General features: G+C 39.9%; 1 protein-coding gene across 1 annotated transcript in view; it reads left to right on the top strand.

The window, feature by feature from the left end:
- Window positions 1-17,632, top strand: part of LOC127378693 (gamma-aminobutyric acid receptor subunit gamma-3-like) — an 89,704-nt gene that overhangs the window by 39,285 nt on the left and 32,787 nt on the right. The window contains exons 4-5 of the mRNA XM_051427839.1: window positions 14,675-14,769; window positions 15,170-15,301. Of these exons, the coding sequence (XP_051283799.1) occupies window positions 14,675-14,769; window positions 15,170-15,301 (227 nt within the window). The remainder of the gene's footprint in view (window positions 1-14,674; window positions 14,770-15,169; window positions 15,302-17,632) is intronic.

Genomic DNA, 17,632 nt, shown 5'->3' with positions numbered 1-17,632 from the left:
GACACTGTAACCTTCCTCATTAATACATTAAACAAACCTTCTCTGTTTCCATCAAGTTTTCCATGTCCTTTTTGTTTGTTTGAGGTTCGATCTCAGCTGTTTTTTAATTACCTCATCTCGCTGCCCCCTCGTCTTCTGCAGTGGTTTAATGGCACCTAACTGGAGAATTGGTGCCACCAGCTGTTTATGTCCAGGAACCAACTCTTAATATTTACATAACAGTGGTGGATAGAAACTTAAATTCATTTGCATTTTTCTTTACTGATTTTCTGGAAATTCTGTTGAAATGTCTGCTGGCATGCTAATGTTAGCCTTTAGCTCAAAGCTCTACTGAGCACACAAATACAGGGACACAAAGGTGCTTATGTGACTGGGGACTCTTAATCTGATTTATTTATTACTTTTAATTTCATTTTTTCTTACTAGTGTTGAAAATGCTTGTTTTTGCTGAAAAAAACCTAGTCAAAAGTATATACTGGAACTTTCATAAGTTGTTTCTTTGTTCCGGTTCGGATGGAAACGGGGAGGACAGGTGAAATTTAAATCCCGGCTTGATTTTATTTTATTTATTTTTTTAGTGCTATCTGTCCATTAAAGCAGTGCAAAGTAACGTGATCATAAAAATGCTTTCGCCTTTTCTTTCTTGGCCCAAGAACAAAGCAGCTGTTGATTCATTTATTTCATCATGTCTCACTCTTAAGTTTCAACTCTCGCTTCCTCTAAGTGGAGGAAGTTTCTTGAATCTAATTTTGGCAGATCGGTTGAATTCCTGGCATCTCAATCAGCGGTGATGGGATGCTCTTTATCCTGCAGCTCCACTTATGTGATTAAGGTTGATAAAACAGGTGTGTTTTTGCATAAAAGCTTTCTTAATGCTGCTTTTGAAGTGAATTTCTTACTCTAAATGCATGCACACATTTGAAGAACATGGCTACCCGTGTAAATCGTGGCTGCAAATATGAATGGGAGTGGCTGAGAACACGCCGGACCTTTTTGACTCAGGGATTTTCGCGTTTCATTCCTGTTTTATTCATCCCCTGTAATTTTGCTTTCCCAACAAACCGACCCAACCTGTACATGCACTTAAACCTCGACAGAGTGAAAGAAAGCGTGCACCCTCAGCAACAGGGGACGGACTCACTGAATAATTGAGTCCACAGAGATTGAAGGACATCCTGAACCCTCCGCTCTAAAAAGACAGATGAAGCTATTTTTGTGGCGGGAACACTTACTTGTAAGGTACACAAACAAGAGCACACGGAGATTCACTAACACAGACGCGCGCACGCACACTCTTGCATGACTTTATCTTTATCTGTGATTCGTAAATACACACACGTGCACACACATGCGAGGAACATACATCAAAGGCTCCGACCCTCTTCAGAAGAGACTCTTTGACTTAAAAAGGAACATTGTGTTTCCCTCCCTCTGCCTCTCCTTTCATTTCATGTTCAATATTCGCTGCTCATTTTTGCTTTATGCCCTGCTGATAATGTTTATAAATCTCTTACGGATTACTTGGCAGTATCTTAGTGTTAAAGAATCAGCTTGATTCCAGCATACAGTCAGTTTTTATATCGCTTTTGTGTTATTTGATTTGACCTTCGTTTATCCAGAAAATAAGGATTTTTGTAGCTGTGCCAAAAATAGATGTTGGAGATAAACATTGAATGTACGCAAAACTGCAGGGTGAAGGGTATAAAAAACTTTCTCCCCATTTCGCAAAGGAAATGTCACACATCCAGTGGTGGAAGGCAGGTGGCTCCCAAACTTTTTAATGTCAAGGACCCCCACAATAGATGCACATTAGATCATGGACCCCAATTCAGGAGGATTTTGTCTGAAAGACAAATTTCTTCTATTTTATTTTTAGGTTTGAAGATAATAAACTCTTCATAACCAATGATCAAACTAGGATTACTATAACATACTATCAAACAACAGCACAATCCCTATTTCTTTCCTTGTTGTAAATAAAAGTTAAAATATGCTATTCCTCCTTCTGCTGGAGACGCCCTACAACCCACCTGGACCAAACCACTGGTGTAATGTAACTGTACGTGGGTACCGTTTAGAGGGAAATGAGTATGTCCATTTTATGCTACTTTATACTCCACTGCAGTTTTGAAGCCAATATAGTACATGATGTATTATTATGGATTAAGCTACCTGCCAGTATGTAAAGTAGTTGAAATTGGCCACCCAGTTACCAGCTGCAGCACAAGTGATACTTACACATAAATGCCCCATGTCAGCTGGGATTGGCTCCGGGCCCTCTCAGACCCTGCAAAAGATAACTGGTTATAGATAATGAATGGATAGATGGGTAGTTATAATCCAGTATGATTCTGAAAGAGACAGTCTGCATAATGAGTATTTTTTATTTTTGGTATTTTAAGTATGTTTTGGTGCCCAGTATGATTTTGAGTGCACAACATTAACTTGTAACACAGTATTTTTACAGGGTGGCATTGCTACTTTTACTTACTATCTGAGTACTTCTTCCACCACTGAATTGATCGTAAGGCTACATATTAAAACATTTATATTCAGATGTTATTTAGATACATATTGATTTTGAGAGGTCACATTTCCTTTTTGTTTTAAAGCTGCTATAACCAATATTTTTACATACAATACAATGGAACAGATATGTGTATGTGAGAGAGATTATACGACTCTGCAGTTTTCTCCAGTTCTACGGGGCATTTTAGCCTCTTTCAGCTGTTTTAACTTTACTGTTTTGATTCAAACAAAAAGCTCTGATAAACCATCAGTGCACAGAGACAGTTAAAGTTAAAGCTGGTGGAAAAAAGTGGAGATAAAGAGACAGCTATTTCCCTCAGGAGTTGGAGAAGACCAAAAAGAAAGTGAATATTGTACTTAAAAGATCAATATTAGAAGAGATTTGTGTAGAAGTAATCTCAAGTAAAAGTATGAACCTCCCAAGAAATTGAAGAACAAATGTTGCTGTAAGAGTGCAGACACAGTGGCCTGTTAACCCTTAAATGGGAAAGCACATGTAAATGTTTTAAAAAATTAATTGCTATTTTATGTATTTGGCTAAAATAACACTTTCACAATTATTTTCCCCAAAATATGACATTTATTTTCCCATTACCAATTTAGGATATACATTTTACATTTTACATTTTTCCTACTTTTTGAATAGTTAATGTGCCAACTTTAAAACATTTTCTAAATAATTATTACCTACTTTCTTTCATATTTTGTATAAAAAGTTTACATATCAGGGATTCAGAACATTTGTGAATAACTATTGTTTTTTTTTTTTCACTTTTTTTAAATTTTACCCAAACTTCTTTGTGTACCATATAACATCTAATAAAAGCCTGGGCGTGTATTTACTTAAATCACTGAACTCCCCCTGCCTTTATTGGGGACAGGCGTCTATTTGGGACAGGCATTTAATTCCTTTAGCACAAACTCTTGCTCAGCACAGATGGAAATACACTCTAATTGTGCTGCTTCTGACACTGAACGCGAGTGTCATTTTACAGGAGCCAAAGATTAAGACAGCAAGCAACTAACTTTACATGAAAATATTCACAACTCTGATTAATTTGAATGAAAACCCTTTGATTATTTTGATTACTGGACCCTGACGGACTAAAGGAATATAAAAAATCAAGGAACGGACACATACCGTCCGGACTTTAGACCGCTTTTCCCCTTCTCTCTTGTTTATCATGTTACTGGTAAATCCGAATGAATTAACGTTATACTGATGTGTAGCATCTATATTGACAAAAGTTTAAATATTTATGTTTGTCTAGGCGATTTAAAGAGCTTAAAACTCGCTCAAGCGGGCGACACCGTGGGTTTTAAGAGGTTTTATACAACGAGAGAATTTCTATAGAATTAAAACAGAGCATATGAACACTGGTGAATTGATCAATAATACACATTTAAGAGTATAATAAAGAGTAGTCAATATTTCACTCCTTTAGACTATTGATTATCTGTAGCAAAGGCTTCTAAACATGCCGTTTTGATTATCCCTGTTTTATACCCTTATCTCCAGGATACAGACATTTAATGCCTGATTATCAGAGTGTTAAAATGTAATTCATTATCTTTCAACAAACAAAGTGTACATATAAAATCATCCTTAAGAAATAACAGCTTTAACCCTATGGGCAGTGGTTTTGTTCAGGTATTCTGCCATCTTGGAGTTCGACACAGATGAGTGTATTTTTTTGTATGTTTTATACGTACAGCCTGTAAAATGACCATTGAGCTCCAAATCTATACAATGACATCCAAACCTTGCTGCCACTGAGCAAAAACACATCATCGTGCCATTTGTGGTGAAGGTCTACTCACATTCACAGCCAGCAGAGGATTTCAGTAGAGCTGGTTATACTTATGAGGCTGAGGTCTGTTTTTACATTGATCTTTATTGGATCTATAGCCAGATACACTACGCCCTACATATGTTTGTGTAATATGTACTGTCTGACATTGATTTCTTGATCCCTTGTGTTTTGACATATAGCTGTGATAGTGATTCAATAGAAGCTGTACGGCGAGTGAGAAACCTCAGTACCAGTAGGGCCGGCTCTCGGCGAGCTATACAAAGCACAGACAATGTCTTAATCAATCCGCCTCCGGAACATTTTAACATGAGAGTGCAAATCAATTCAGGACACAAAACACATCTTGAGTATCAAGATTGGTAGGACGTCGGTGTATTTCTTTGATGACACTCCACACCCTCAAGAACCGTAATATGAGGAGCTTGGAGCTCACTTGTTCAGTGGATACAGCCCCCGCGAGTGTCCTTCAATTATTGGGATATTTTAGGAACCCTGTCGCTCTTTGAGGAAAACAAAGAACTCGTCAAGAACATGGCATAAAAATCGGTGTACCAGTCTCACCAGCAAAGACGGTGCATGCCCGTGAATTCTCCATTCACTTCTGAGTGGATTTAACAGTGTAGGTGACAACCGCCTCTAGCTAAGCATGCCATTGACTTGTTTCAGAGCACGATGACTGCTCTGGCCGAGAATTCTTTGTACTCGTGTATAACAGAGAATTTGTGCTTTTTCCAGATGTCAAACGTCACTTTAAAGTGGCTTTTAATGCAGTCTTGGTGCATGGGTGTGCAGGTGAAAGCGTGTGCGTGGGCCAGTTTGTGTTTTTTTGTGTGTGTGTGTGTAGCTTTTTCCATGCTTGACCTTCAATGATGTGACTCATTTAGGTGCTGGAGAAGAGAGTGAAGCAAAAAAAGATAAGAAAAGGTTATCTGATTACAGTGCAGAAGATCGCTGTTTTTCGCCTCTCGCAGCAAGACAGTATTAAGACGGCCTCATGAGTTAATTCAGAAAAATGAAATGGCATTCATCGTGCTTAATCACATTCTCTGAGCTAGATGAGGAACCTGTGCAGCCTGGAAACAGAGTAATAAAATTAAAAATGATTTTTCCTTACGTAACTGTCATACGTGACCTTTCTGAAAGGGTGACACCTGTTGAAACTGGAGGGCACTCAGACGAGGCTAACCTCCACCAATATTGCTCCACTTGTTACACTTGTTTCTTGTGCTTGCAAAACATACCCACAGGATTTTAGATTCTAACTTTTTTTTGTAAAAATAGTGTCTAATTATGGAAATTTACGGATTATCTAAAATCTAATCGAACAGTAACATAAATGCACTCCAGATATGAAAGACAGGCTTTACATTGTCTTTTTACACAACTAATGATGTTAATGACATAGTGAATCCTCTGATACATTTTTGCATTGGTTTCATTATTGAAGGGAATTGTGCTGTATTTTATTTTTTTTATCTTTTATTTTGTTTTTTGAAGTCTGACAACTGCAAACAGTGAATAACAGGATATTAAGTTGGGACTTTTGTTTAGATCCATGCTGTACGTAAAGAGATTTGTTGGACATTACTTTTATCCATGCAGCTGGAATTAGATTTTAAAGTCTCCCTCCACTCCAAAATACGTCTGTAGTGAAATGGCGTCGCTGTGCAGAATGATGTGTGTTCAGACTTTTAAAATTAAAATTTTAAAATTGTCTTAGTTATAAACAGATATTTTATTGATGTATGGTGTATATTTTACCTTGAGCTGTTGCTTTATGCTAATCAGACTGCATTCAGTTCAGACCTGAAAGTGATATGGAAATGTCGCTCGGTTCAACCTAGCAAGATAGGGGTGCTTATTCAGACGAGACCAGCATGTTGCTATAGATTAATCTAAAAGGGTGCATGTCTTATGTTAGATAAATCAGAGCCTACAAAAGCTTTTATTGCATAAATGCTCACATATGTCTGGCGGGATAGCAGCCCGCTTTCTGGAAATCTCATTAAAATTGGACCATTTTTCCCTTCACAGACCTGCAATTGATATTTACCCCTTTATTTACCCTAACCAATATCTTTCCCATGTGTAATAGGCTGCTTTGACACCTAACCTGTTTGGCTTGGCTCAGACAAACTCTGCTGTGATTGCACGTTTGGTTCGGTCCATTTAGGTAGTGTAATAGCTCTGGTGACGACAAAACCAAAACCTGAAAAAGACGGTATTGGCTCTTTTGTGAAAGTATGATTTTATGAAAGCAGATATGTGATTTTTTTTTTTTTTTTTAGCAAGAATTCAAAATCTGATCATGAACTGAGCGCAGACTGTATATTTGCTTGTAGACCTTATTGGTAACCATGGTGACACACACTTCACCATGTGAGTAAAGGGATTTAAAACAGCGGTGTCTTGCGTTTGCGTCCCACTCTGTGAATTTTACACTGAATGTTCATCCTGGGTTTTGGAGACTTGTGCAATGTCAAAGTTCTTGTCTGCCGATGCAGTTGAGGAGTAGGTGTGCTCTTGAGGATGCTCCGCAATGAATCCAAGCAGGAGTGAGCTGTAAAAGCAATAAAACCCGGCAGGGCTCACCAGAAAAAAGAGCAGATAAAAAGAGAAACAAATGCAACAAGGCTTTGGATGCCATCACAGAGTATGGAAATACGTTAAGTAGAACAGGTGGAGCTGGGTGTTTTTATGCAGGTAGATATCAATCAGCAGAGCCGGTAAACAGCATGTGGCAGGTGGAACAAAGCACAACCAGCCGCTGCGGCGTTATGTCGGCATGTGTTGATTTAATCTGCACGGTGATTTGTTTGAATATGGTTTTGAGAGTCAGCCAATATTGATTAGCTGACATCGCAGTCACTAGAAGATTTTGTTTGTTCTCTTAAATCTTTCAATTCTCATTATTGCCTCTCGTCACTTTAGATTGCCTTACCATCTTCAGTTCCCTCTCTGATCTAATTCCCCTTTTTTCCTTCTCCTCCTCTGCTTGTTTTTTTCCTCTCAGTCTCAATGTATACAGGAATTTAGTGTTTGAAGTGAAACTCTGCATCTAAATTAGTTATGAGCAGTATGTGTCTGATGGACGAGTCCTAAAGCCTTGAAAAAGAAGGAAAAAAAATCACCTGTTCAAAGACACTGAGGAAAAAAACTGGAGGTATCAAAATATGTGTAAGGGCATGTTGGTTGTTTGAGATAAAGAAGAAAAGGTGCCTGTTGTGCCTTAAAGCGAAGGACTTTAAAATCCGCCTACTGCTGCTGATAGTAGTATCGCTGCTTTAGTTTTATTATTCAAGGCTGTAGGTTTGGTTTTAATACCGCATTTTAGACTAATCTTTTCCACACACACACACACACACACACACACACACACACACACACACACACACACACACCCACACACACACACACACACACACACACACACAGTGTATACAAACCCTTTTCTCTTTCCTATCTTTTCTGTTCGCTACTTCCTCTTTTTTTTTTTTTTATCATTCATCGTCACAACTTTCCCTTTTTTGTGTCTTTCCATTCTCTTCTCTATCATGTTTTATTACTTATGTAGGGGGGCTTCGCTGAGCCTTTGGTCCTTTTCAAATGTCGAGGCCAAAGACCCAATTCTTTTCTCACCTGTGAAAAAGAGGAGCAGGGAGTGATGGCGTTAGGTTAACACATTAGGGGCACCCGAATGGCTGACCTGGTAAGAGCTGACGCCCCTATATACCAAGACTGAGTCCTTGCTGCAGCGACCATTGGTTCAACTCCAACCTGTGGCCCTTAGCTGCCTTAGTGTCATCCCTTCTCTCTCTCTCCCTCCTCTTTCCTTTCACTCTTCAGCTGTCACTATTGATTAAAGGCAAGAAAAGCCATAAAAAAATATTCTAAAATGATTACAAAACAGAACTGTTTGGCTCTCTGAGGCATTTTTGCTGACAATAATAAAGTTGATTTAGCCAATGCCTGAAATTGAAATATAAAATCAAATGAAACTCCAAGTATAAATCTTCAAATTCACCACCATTGATTCATCTCACAGACCCACAGCCAGCACAGCAAGCCCCCACAGTCTGAGCAAGGTATCCCCCCCATACCTCACTCTTTAACTCTCCATCAAAACAGTTTACCCAAATGTATGTCTCTGCTTTTACTAGTCCTACTTCTCGCAATCCTCCTGCTGTGTGACCACTAGCAGCACTGCTGGCAGATGAGAGGACCCTACTGCTGCCTCTGCTCCGCCCTGTATCGCTACCTCCTGCAAACAAAAGTAAATCATTTGTCTCGGAGTTGGACAAAGAAACACAGGTGTTGAATGTACCTGGAGCCAGACGCTCACTGAAGCGCAGCCAGCAGTTTGCGTCGTTTTTCATTTTGTCTTTCTTCCTTCCTCACAAACTGACTTCAAGTGAACAGGCCCGGTATGCAAATCGCTTCCTTTTATTTCTTTTCAAAGGTCTTTTTTATTTGATTCCTATGTACAAGACAAAAGCATGTTTATGAAATTAGCTGACCACACACACACACACACACACACACGCACACACACAAAAGCAATCTTTAAAATGCCACTCATATCCGCAGGTAGTGCACAAGTTTTGTTTATTACACATGTGACAGAAGTTCATCGCCACCCTTAAGCGGTGGTTGAATGGTCGTGTTTACCGTTATTTTTGCCCGTCACACACGAGGAGCATCACTGTGAGGCTGCCTGCAGGACAAAAGCAACAGCGATGCATTCTGGGTGAATGTGTTTATTTGGGGAGGTGAGGGGGGTTGTAGTGGCGGTGTGGATGAGAGGGCTCCGAGAATAAAACTGCATATTTTAATATCGCTCACGATACAACACAGAAATGGACATATGACTCGGAGAAATCAAACGCTCCTCCTGTTTATCTTTTTTTTCCTTCTTCTTCTTGAGGGATTGAAAATGTAGTCCAGCCACCAATTTCCCAAGGTCTGAGAGATATAAATATTTCACTTATAAATATTTATACCAACTATGCGGCATCGGTTTTGCCTGAAGAAATACATTAGTCAGTGATCTGTGCTTAAGTTTAAGATTCCCTTCACTGCAAAGCCTAATATGATAAAGTGCAAGAGCTCACTGGATTCTACTTGATCAGCAATGAAGCAGAGTAGAGTCCATTATGAGTCAGTTGTAATGGTGAAATATTCATGGCAGCCTGCACCGACTTTTTTTATGGTGAGTTCATTAAGAAAACCAGCATAAGAGAAAAGCGTGTAACACCAGTGATGGAGGAAGAGCTCAGATCCTGTTTTACTGAAGTGTAAAAACCCTCTGCTACGTGCAAAAGTCCTGCATAGTTATAAACATGTTCTCAGCAAAAAGAATCCAGAGTAAAAATGCTCATTCTGCGTTTTATTATTGGATAATTATTACCGATGCAATCAAAGTTGCCATGTGCAGATATTGCAAAAAGTGAGTATTTTAAGGACATTGGCATTTTACTTAAATAAAAAAACAACACATCACTGAATGTATTTAATGTTGAAAGTATGTTTTTGTGTCCAGTGTGTAACATTTAGGAGGATCTCTTGGCAGAAATGGAATATCATAGGTATGTTTTCATTAGTGTCTAATCACCTGGAAATAAAATCTACGCACTAACCCTTTTTAGTTGAAGTGACACATTTAGTGGCATCTAGCTGTGTAGTTGCAGATTGTAACTCCCTCACCTCACCCTCCTTTTGTGTACTCTGGTAGCCTTGAAATGCCAAAAAAACCCACCAATGCACAGTGTTTGGTTTGTCCGTTCTGGGCTACCGTGGAAACATGGCGGTTCTACTGAAGGCATGTGTCTTATTTTCATTGTTAGATTCCTATGAAAATGATATCCTCTTAAATTTTCCACACTAGACCTTTTTTAAGTAGCATTCAGTAGAGAAAATAAGTGATTGGAAATAATTGCTCATTCAGTTTGTTTTCCTTTTTTTAGGTTTCTGCTTTTTCATTAACTTTCATTTTTTTCCTGACCTGACCTAACATCAGGTAATGAATGAAGGAATCAGCGGTCGGTAAACAACCAATGACTCATTTTAAGTTTGTAGTCTGAAACTTTCAGGCAAGAACAACATTTCTGGCTCAGTGAGTGTAAAGATTTCAATCAAGCTCCCACTAAAGTTATAAAGATAGTATAGCCGCCCTCTTGGGAAACATGTTTTGGTACATGGATGTGGAAAATGTGGCTGAGTGACGTCTGTAATTGCTGAGGAGCGATCCTCCTCTATGCAAAAATGATGAGGCTGGATAAGGAGGACTCTATTTGTTCCGACGCTGTTCAAGTCAGGCTAATTAATTTCAGTCAGACGTGCTTTGCTGTCAACATCCGTCGACTTTAATAATGGATTTCATGTTATCAGATTCTGAGTGGTATTTGCATTCCCAAAGACAGCAGGGCCAAATTTGTTGATTTTTACCTTCCTATAACAGCAAGTAAATCTGCTGACGTCCAGTGTGCTGAAGGAAAATCATATCTTTTAGGTTGTTTGTTTTTAGGATTTTTATGTGAAATGATAATATTCCACCATCCGAGATTGTCATCTGCACCGTTGTCTTTTTCCATGATAATAAATCGGATTCGCAACACACACACACACAAGAAACGATTAATTTTTGATCGTGAGAGGGTTTCCTAGCACTTCCTGTACCTATCGCCTGCTGTGTGAGACTTCGGGAGAGTCCGGGACAGGAGGGAAATAGTTTATCACATTCTGAATATTTTAAGACCTAAAATAAAATATTTATACCCTAAATAATGAACTTGCAACATCCAGTCTCTTATGTAGGATTCTCCCAGCAGAGAATATACAATACAAGTCCCCCTTGATTATCTCACCTACAGGTCTTTGCCTTATTGTTTTTCGTCAGTAGCCGTGAGTAATGGACTCCCTCCTTAACATCCTCGTCTTCTGACTTTGAAATGGATCCCCAGGGGAATAATGCAAGCCACCGTAGTTAATTTCAGTCTGATATCTCCCAACTCTCGCCTTCATTGTTTTGCATAATGTCCATGAATAATGGACCTGCTTCAGTGCCTTGTCTTGGAGGTGTTGTCCCCAAAAGGACCCAATGGAAGCAGAAAATTCCATTTGAGGATTGCCGTGAGTGTTCATCTGCGCCAGACGTGAAACATGTAACACTTTGTGGTTTGGGGTGCGTCACCGTGTCTCCCTATTATCCTCCAAAGGTCACGCAGGGCCAGCCGTAATGATGGGGATCCTGGTGACAGATGTATTAGGAGGTCAGGTCTCGTCTGTCTGCTTTTGGAAAAGGTCAGAAAAATCAGAAAGTGAGTGACACTGTGTACGAAATCGTGATGTTAGGGGTGAGTTGAAAACACTCTAAACAATGTATCTCTTGTTGGGTCACCTTTACAAACTTTTGCTAAAGATGAAGATGTCCTCTGGAGAAAATCCTCCTATAATTGCACACTTTTCTCTTTTTTAAACCTAGATCAGCTCCTTGCCAAACAGGATCACTCCAAGACAGTCTCACATAATAGTCCCTAGAATGCCAATATATTCTTTTCCTTCATGTCATATCAGCGAAGGAATTGCAAATGGCTTCTCACTGTCTGACCTTATCATTGAAGTATCAGTGCGCCTTGTTTACATTCTATAGAGGATTTCCAGCTGATGCACTGACCTTCTGCCGGCCATGTTGGACGTCCTCAGCTTCTGAGGGGAAGCTGTGAATAGCTTGAAATGTTTTCAACTGTCTGACTCGAGGGTATTCAAATAGATCGTCGACGTACTTATATGTATACATTAATTTATTTATTTTGTAGCAGACAAACAGGGTTGGGAGTTCATTGAAACTGAATATGAACTTGTCGATTGCACCATTCTGTCTTTTAACTCACATTTATTTAATGCTTTTGGCCGCATTCGCCTCGGTTTTTCTTAGCTATCTCCACCTCCAACTAAAGCACTCTGAACTGTTTCCTTTCTTTTACTGGATGTACACGAGAGCATCTTATCCCATCTCATCTTTTTATTTCTCCTACTGAGTCAATCATAAAACTAGTCCTAAAGGTTGTAACACTATAATTTTAAGAATAATAACCTAATTTTGTTATGTGGAGTAGCCGTAAATGTGTAGTCAAGATCACTACGATATCATTAATTCATTCATTCATTCATTCATTCATTCAGTCATTAAAAAAAACATCATCATTTTCTTTATCAGATTAGTTAGTTAGCTTGTTAGTTTGCTGGTATTTTCTTGTGCCGCTTGTCCCATTTCTTGTGCCACTGTAACTAATTGTGACAAAGTTGTCACATCAGTCTATTCCTTTTACTCAGTGATAGGGAGTTTTGGGAGAAATCCAGGTGCAGGCTCTCAAGTCAGTCTCTCAATAAGTGAAAAAGCTATCTCTGTTTTACACAGTGATTCTCTAGATCAGTCTGTTTCACTGCAGAGGAGACTGGGGGGGAGGATTGTTTTTGGTATTGTGTGTCCTTTTAATAAGGGAGTGTACTTTGTTAGTAGCTGTTCTCTTCGCCGTTCGAGCAACTGCTTTGCATTTATAAATCCCCAGACGATCGGTTGGCGCTGAGATCTCTGATTGTCTGTCTGGTATTGCGAGACTGCTACATTCAGCATTACACTCCCAACACAGTCAGACACTCACTTTAACAGCCAAACCAAGTCTGTAGGAGGGGAGTGAATGAGGGTCCCCTCCCCAAAATGGCACAGTCCTATCTAGACCTGAAGTCTGGGTCAGGGTAGAAAGTACAAACTCTGATGTTAAATGATTACAGGCTTCCTAAAGCGACAGAGTGATAAACAAGGTTGTGGAGACCGTGTAGCTCACTGCAACAACACTTTCTGTTTGTCAAGATTGTCTCGAGGTCACAGATGGACTGACTTCAGAGTAAGCTACAAGTTGAAATTATTTTTTTACTTGGTGTTGGTTTGAAGTGGTGTCAAATACAGGGTCATTAAATTGTTTCCACCCCAATCAGATCTAAATAGAATTGTAATTAATCTTTTGTAGTATTTAAAATAAAAGTGAATTCCCTATTTGTAACATTACAGGATGGATATACACCCGCTTTTGACAATATTTCTAACCAGGTTTTTATACACGAACAGGTATCACAGCCGGTTATGCAGGCCAACAGGGGATAGGACCCAAATGCAGACGGAGGAAGCAGCAGCCTTCAGTGATTTTATAGGCGATGTAGCTTACAGGCAGCTACACACAAAGGCAGACTAGAGGTGCTGAAGTTCAACACAAACTGGTGTTCAGGAAGAAAATGGCAGTGGTTTCAGGAAGTGGGGATGTGGCTGGAGGGAGGGACAGAGCGGCAGAGCGAAGACAGTAGTCATTATTTGTGCACATCTATAGTCAAGACTTGAGGGGCAACCGCAACCAATCAGAAAATTTCATGTTACTAATACCACAACAGCAGGGTGCTATTTGGAGTATAGTAAGATCTGGGCGAGTGAAGACAGCTATGTAGACGGCTGTCAGCATTTCTTTTAAATTTGGACAGATGTTGGTTCTGCTGTTAATTAAAGACTCAAAGATCAATGAATGACACTCTTTGTCAGCTATATTTTGCCATGTTATATTTAGCTATTATAAGTTCTCTGGAGAAATGCGTGGTCGATTTTTAACAATTGTGCCACGGCTTCAAAGTCTCTGAGATGGGTGGTTACATTAATAACTTGCTATTCTTGCTTCAGCATAACCAGATAAACCTCCAAGCAAACAAAGCTTCCTCTCCATAGCATTTAAAAAAGCTTTTATTTTCCAGGCAATGTCTTATTGCTTTATTCACCATCTACAAAGGTTGGTGGATTACGAAAATGTACTCAACATTGACTATGTGGGGAAATAAAGTGTATTCAGATCCACTTTTGCAGAGATTTAACATATTGTGTAACGAGAATAAAGCAAAACCACCCCAACTAGACAAATACTTTGACTTATTTTACCTGCTAATAAGTAAGGAACTTGATTCAGAAAAGAACTTCTCACAATTAGAAGAGAGGTCATTGCTGAGGTGAAAAAAAGCATGCTGAAGTAAACAGTTTGCGAGATGGTGTAATTTAATTTCCATATCAAAAGCATAATGCGTATTTGAGCGTTTCCACTGAGTGCTGCACTGCTTGAGTATTTTCTTTGATGTGGACACGTTTGTGCTCAAACAAACACATTATCAGCTCCTCCAGAAGGACCAGACAGAGACTGCTCAGCACATAAACACTTTATCCAGAACATCTCTTTCTGTCTCCATACTGCTTTAAAAAGGGTTGTCAGATCAGTGTATTGACTCTACTTTTCTCTCCCCAGGAGTACCAGATCGATATTATCTTCGCCCAGACCTGGGTGGACACCCGTCTGCGGTACAACAGCAGCAGCAGCATGCCAACTCTAACGCTCAACAGGTATACCAGATTTTAAAAAGCTGTTGCATCGATACCTATATATGAATAATTGCAGCAAGTTATATTTAACTATGTTTTTTTTAAATTAGCTCTAACTCCAAGACACTGTGATTCTCCGTCTTTCCACTGTAGCAACTATTGTGTTTGAACATTTTCATACTGTGAATATCTCATTTGAGAACAATATTCTACTCTCTCTCGGGAAGAGGCCTGTAATTAATGGAACAAATTGATTGATGTGCTTTGTTTTCCCCATGTCGCCCGGTTGTTTTATTATCCTCTTATTGGGAAGTGGAGCTGCTTCATGCATTGAAGAGAAATCTGAAGGAATTCAACTGCAATCATTTCCTACCTCCCGCACCCTCCCAACTCTCTCTGTCTCTGTCTCTTATTCAACCAGCAATATGGTCGGCTTGATCTGGCTGCCCGACACCATCTTCAGGAATTCCAAGAATGCCGACTCTCACTGGATAACGACGCCCAATCAGCTGCTCCGGATCAGGAACAATGGAACAATACTTTACACGCTGAGGTAAAAGACTCCAGAACACGTGAAAACACACAGGACTGTATGGTAAAAGAAACTCTGAAGAGCTCCAACAAAGAAGCATACACAGCGAATCAATGCCAGGTAGCTCTAATGGCAGCCAAACTATGTATTTGCAGTCGGAAAAATCACTTTCAACGGACATAATTGGCTGTTACTCCTCAATGCCAACTGTTGCTAGTGATTCAACACACATTCACTGAAATGAAGCGATGATGTAATCGGAGACAAATACAGACACTCGAGACTTATAAAGACATCAAACAGTACCGATGGGGCACCCAAGATTTTGAACAATTTGAAGCATTTCACTTTCTACCTTTTATTGAAGGCATAGTATCCACATTTCGAAAAAAGGAATCCTGAGTGGCGCAAGCAGCAACGCAGGAAATACCCTTAATATTAGCGATGATTGGTGCATTTCACAGATTAATTCAAGCTGCAGTCAGTTTAAATTTATGTCAGTTACATTGGTTCCCAATAATGACTAGTTCACACTCATTGATATATTGTTGCACAAATCAAAGCTTCCATCAATCGGTGTGTCAATGCACCGTCCCATAAAGCTTGTTAGTAGGTGCAAAAGCTGGTTTGTCCTTTTTTAAATCCTTATAGCTCAAAATTGTACGTGTCGGCTTGGACTTGAAAGCAGTTCTGAATTCTTTCGCCCATCCCTGTCTGTAATTCAATGGGCAAGACTCCCAAACTGTAGTATAGCAGCTGCCATCCAAATTATTTCTTAACCCAAATCATGATTGTTCCCTAATCATCAAGAAGTATTTGGGGGTTTGGTGCCATCTCAACTATCGCGGACGATCAGAAAACCGTTACGTGAATACCTTTTTTTTAGCATGTACCAGATTAGAAAATGCTTATACGGGGGATTTATTTATTTATTTTTGAAGGGCATTTTATACTGTAGACAGGAAATGAGCGGTATGACGAATAACAAAGGGTCCCAGCTGGAACCAAACCAGGGACACTGCAGTTAGGTGGAATACATCTATACTCAGCCACCTGTGCATACTCTTCAATATGACTCGTGTCTTGGTGGCTTATTTTAGCTTCTACTTTTTTCAGTTTCTTTTACATCAATTTAATTGTGCATGTCATTTCCAATACGGAAATTTCAATGTTGGCTGCTAAACCTTGCTTCACATCTAGCACACAGAGGGATAGAAACTTCCCTTACAACATGTCGTGTGTGTGTGTGTCTGTGTTATTTTGCTCTGCTCTGACACACTGGGGGAGTGTGTGTGTGTGGCCTTATGGACAATATAACCATCCCTGTGTCTGTGTCTAAAAAAAACCCACTCAGGATTCGAGTGGACAGGTTCTCTTTAAATTTGAGTGGCATGTGAGTTTATGAACCCCCGAGCTCTGACATGAGATTTTTCTGTCTTGAGGATCCAATTTCACCTGCGTCTCCAGGATTTCAAACTAGACCTTGGTTCGAATAGCAAATACCACCGTGAGTTGTTTGTTTTTCAACCCCTTGGGGGATGAGATACACGGCTCCCTGAAGCACCAGGCTAGTTCAGACGCTGTCATGAAGAGTCGAATCGATCCAATACAGGCGTGCCAAAATGAAAAGACTTTAGCGTTCATTGTGTCTATCTTGACGGGCAAGTTTCAGTTAGTGATGCAAACAACAACGTGTGTGTGTGTGTGTGTGTGTGTGTGTGTGTGTGTGTGTGTGTGTGTGTGTGTGTGTGTGTGTGTGTGTGTGTGTGTGTGTGTGTGTGTGTGTGTGTGTGTGTGTGTGTGTGTGTGTGTGTGTGTGTGTGTGTGTGTGTGTGTGTGTCAAAAAGAGCGAAGTGGCTCTTCAGTCAGAGGGCTTCTAGAAATTCCTCTCCACAACCAAAAACTTTTTTTAAATAGCTAATTTCACTGCTAATGCACGTCTCGGTGATGAATCTGAAAATTATTGTTTCATTAAAAGGATATTAAGCCTTAAAGAGGCGTATGTTTGGGGGCGTACTTGTATTGACTGATGCGTCTCTCCGCAGCGTTTCGCCACTCGCTCGCCTTACCTCAGCCCTTGTCCAAATTGAATCTTCCTGACGTGGATTGGCAAATGGTGCTTGTGTGCGAAGGGGAGTGGGGGGGGGGGGCAGCACATCATCTGCACTTTGTTCACCTACAAACAAGATGAGTGAGGTGGCCCCTCTTTCTGCTCTGAATGAGGCTCCTCTTTTGTGCTCTGAGTAAGTGAATTAATAAGAAGCTGTAGCGGGGGGACAAAGACACAACAGCACAGAACAAGAGGAAAAAGCCCATTTTCACGAAGGTCTCATTTTTACCACCATTATCATA

The sequence above is a fragment of the Dicentrarchus labrax genome, unplaced genomic scaffold (genome assembly GCF_905237075.1).
Source record: "Dicentrarchus labrax unplaced genomic scaffold, dlabrax2021, whole genome shotgun sequence".
In the NCBI taxonomy this organism is placed as follows: Eukaryota; Metazoa; Chordata; class Actinopteri; family Moronidae; genus Dicentrarchus; species Dicentrarchus labrax.
The sequence above is the reverse complement of the archived record's forward strand: the minus strand, read 5'-3'. Positions and strand labels throughout refer to the sequence as shown.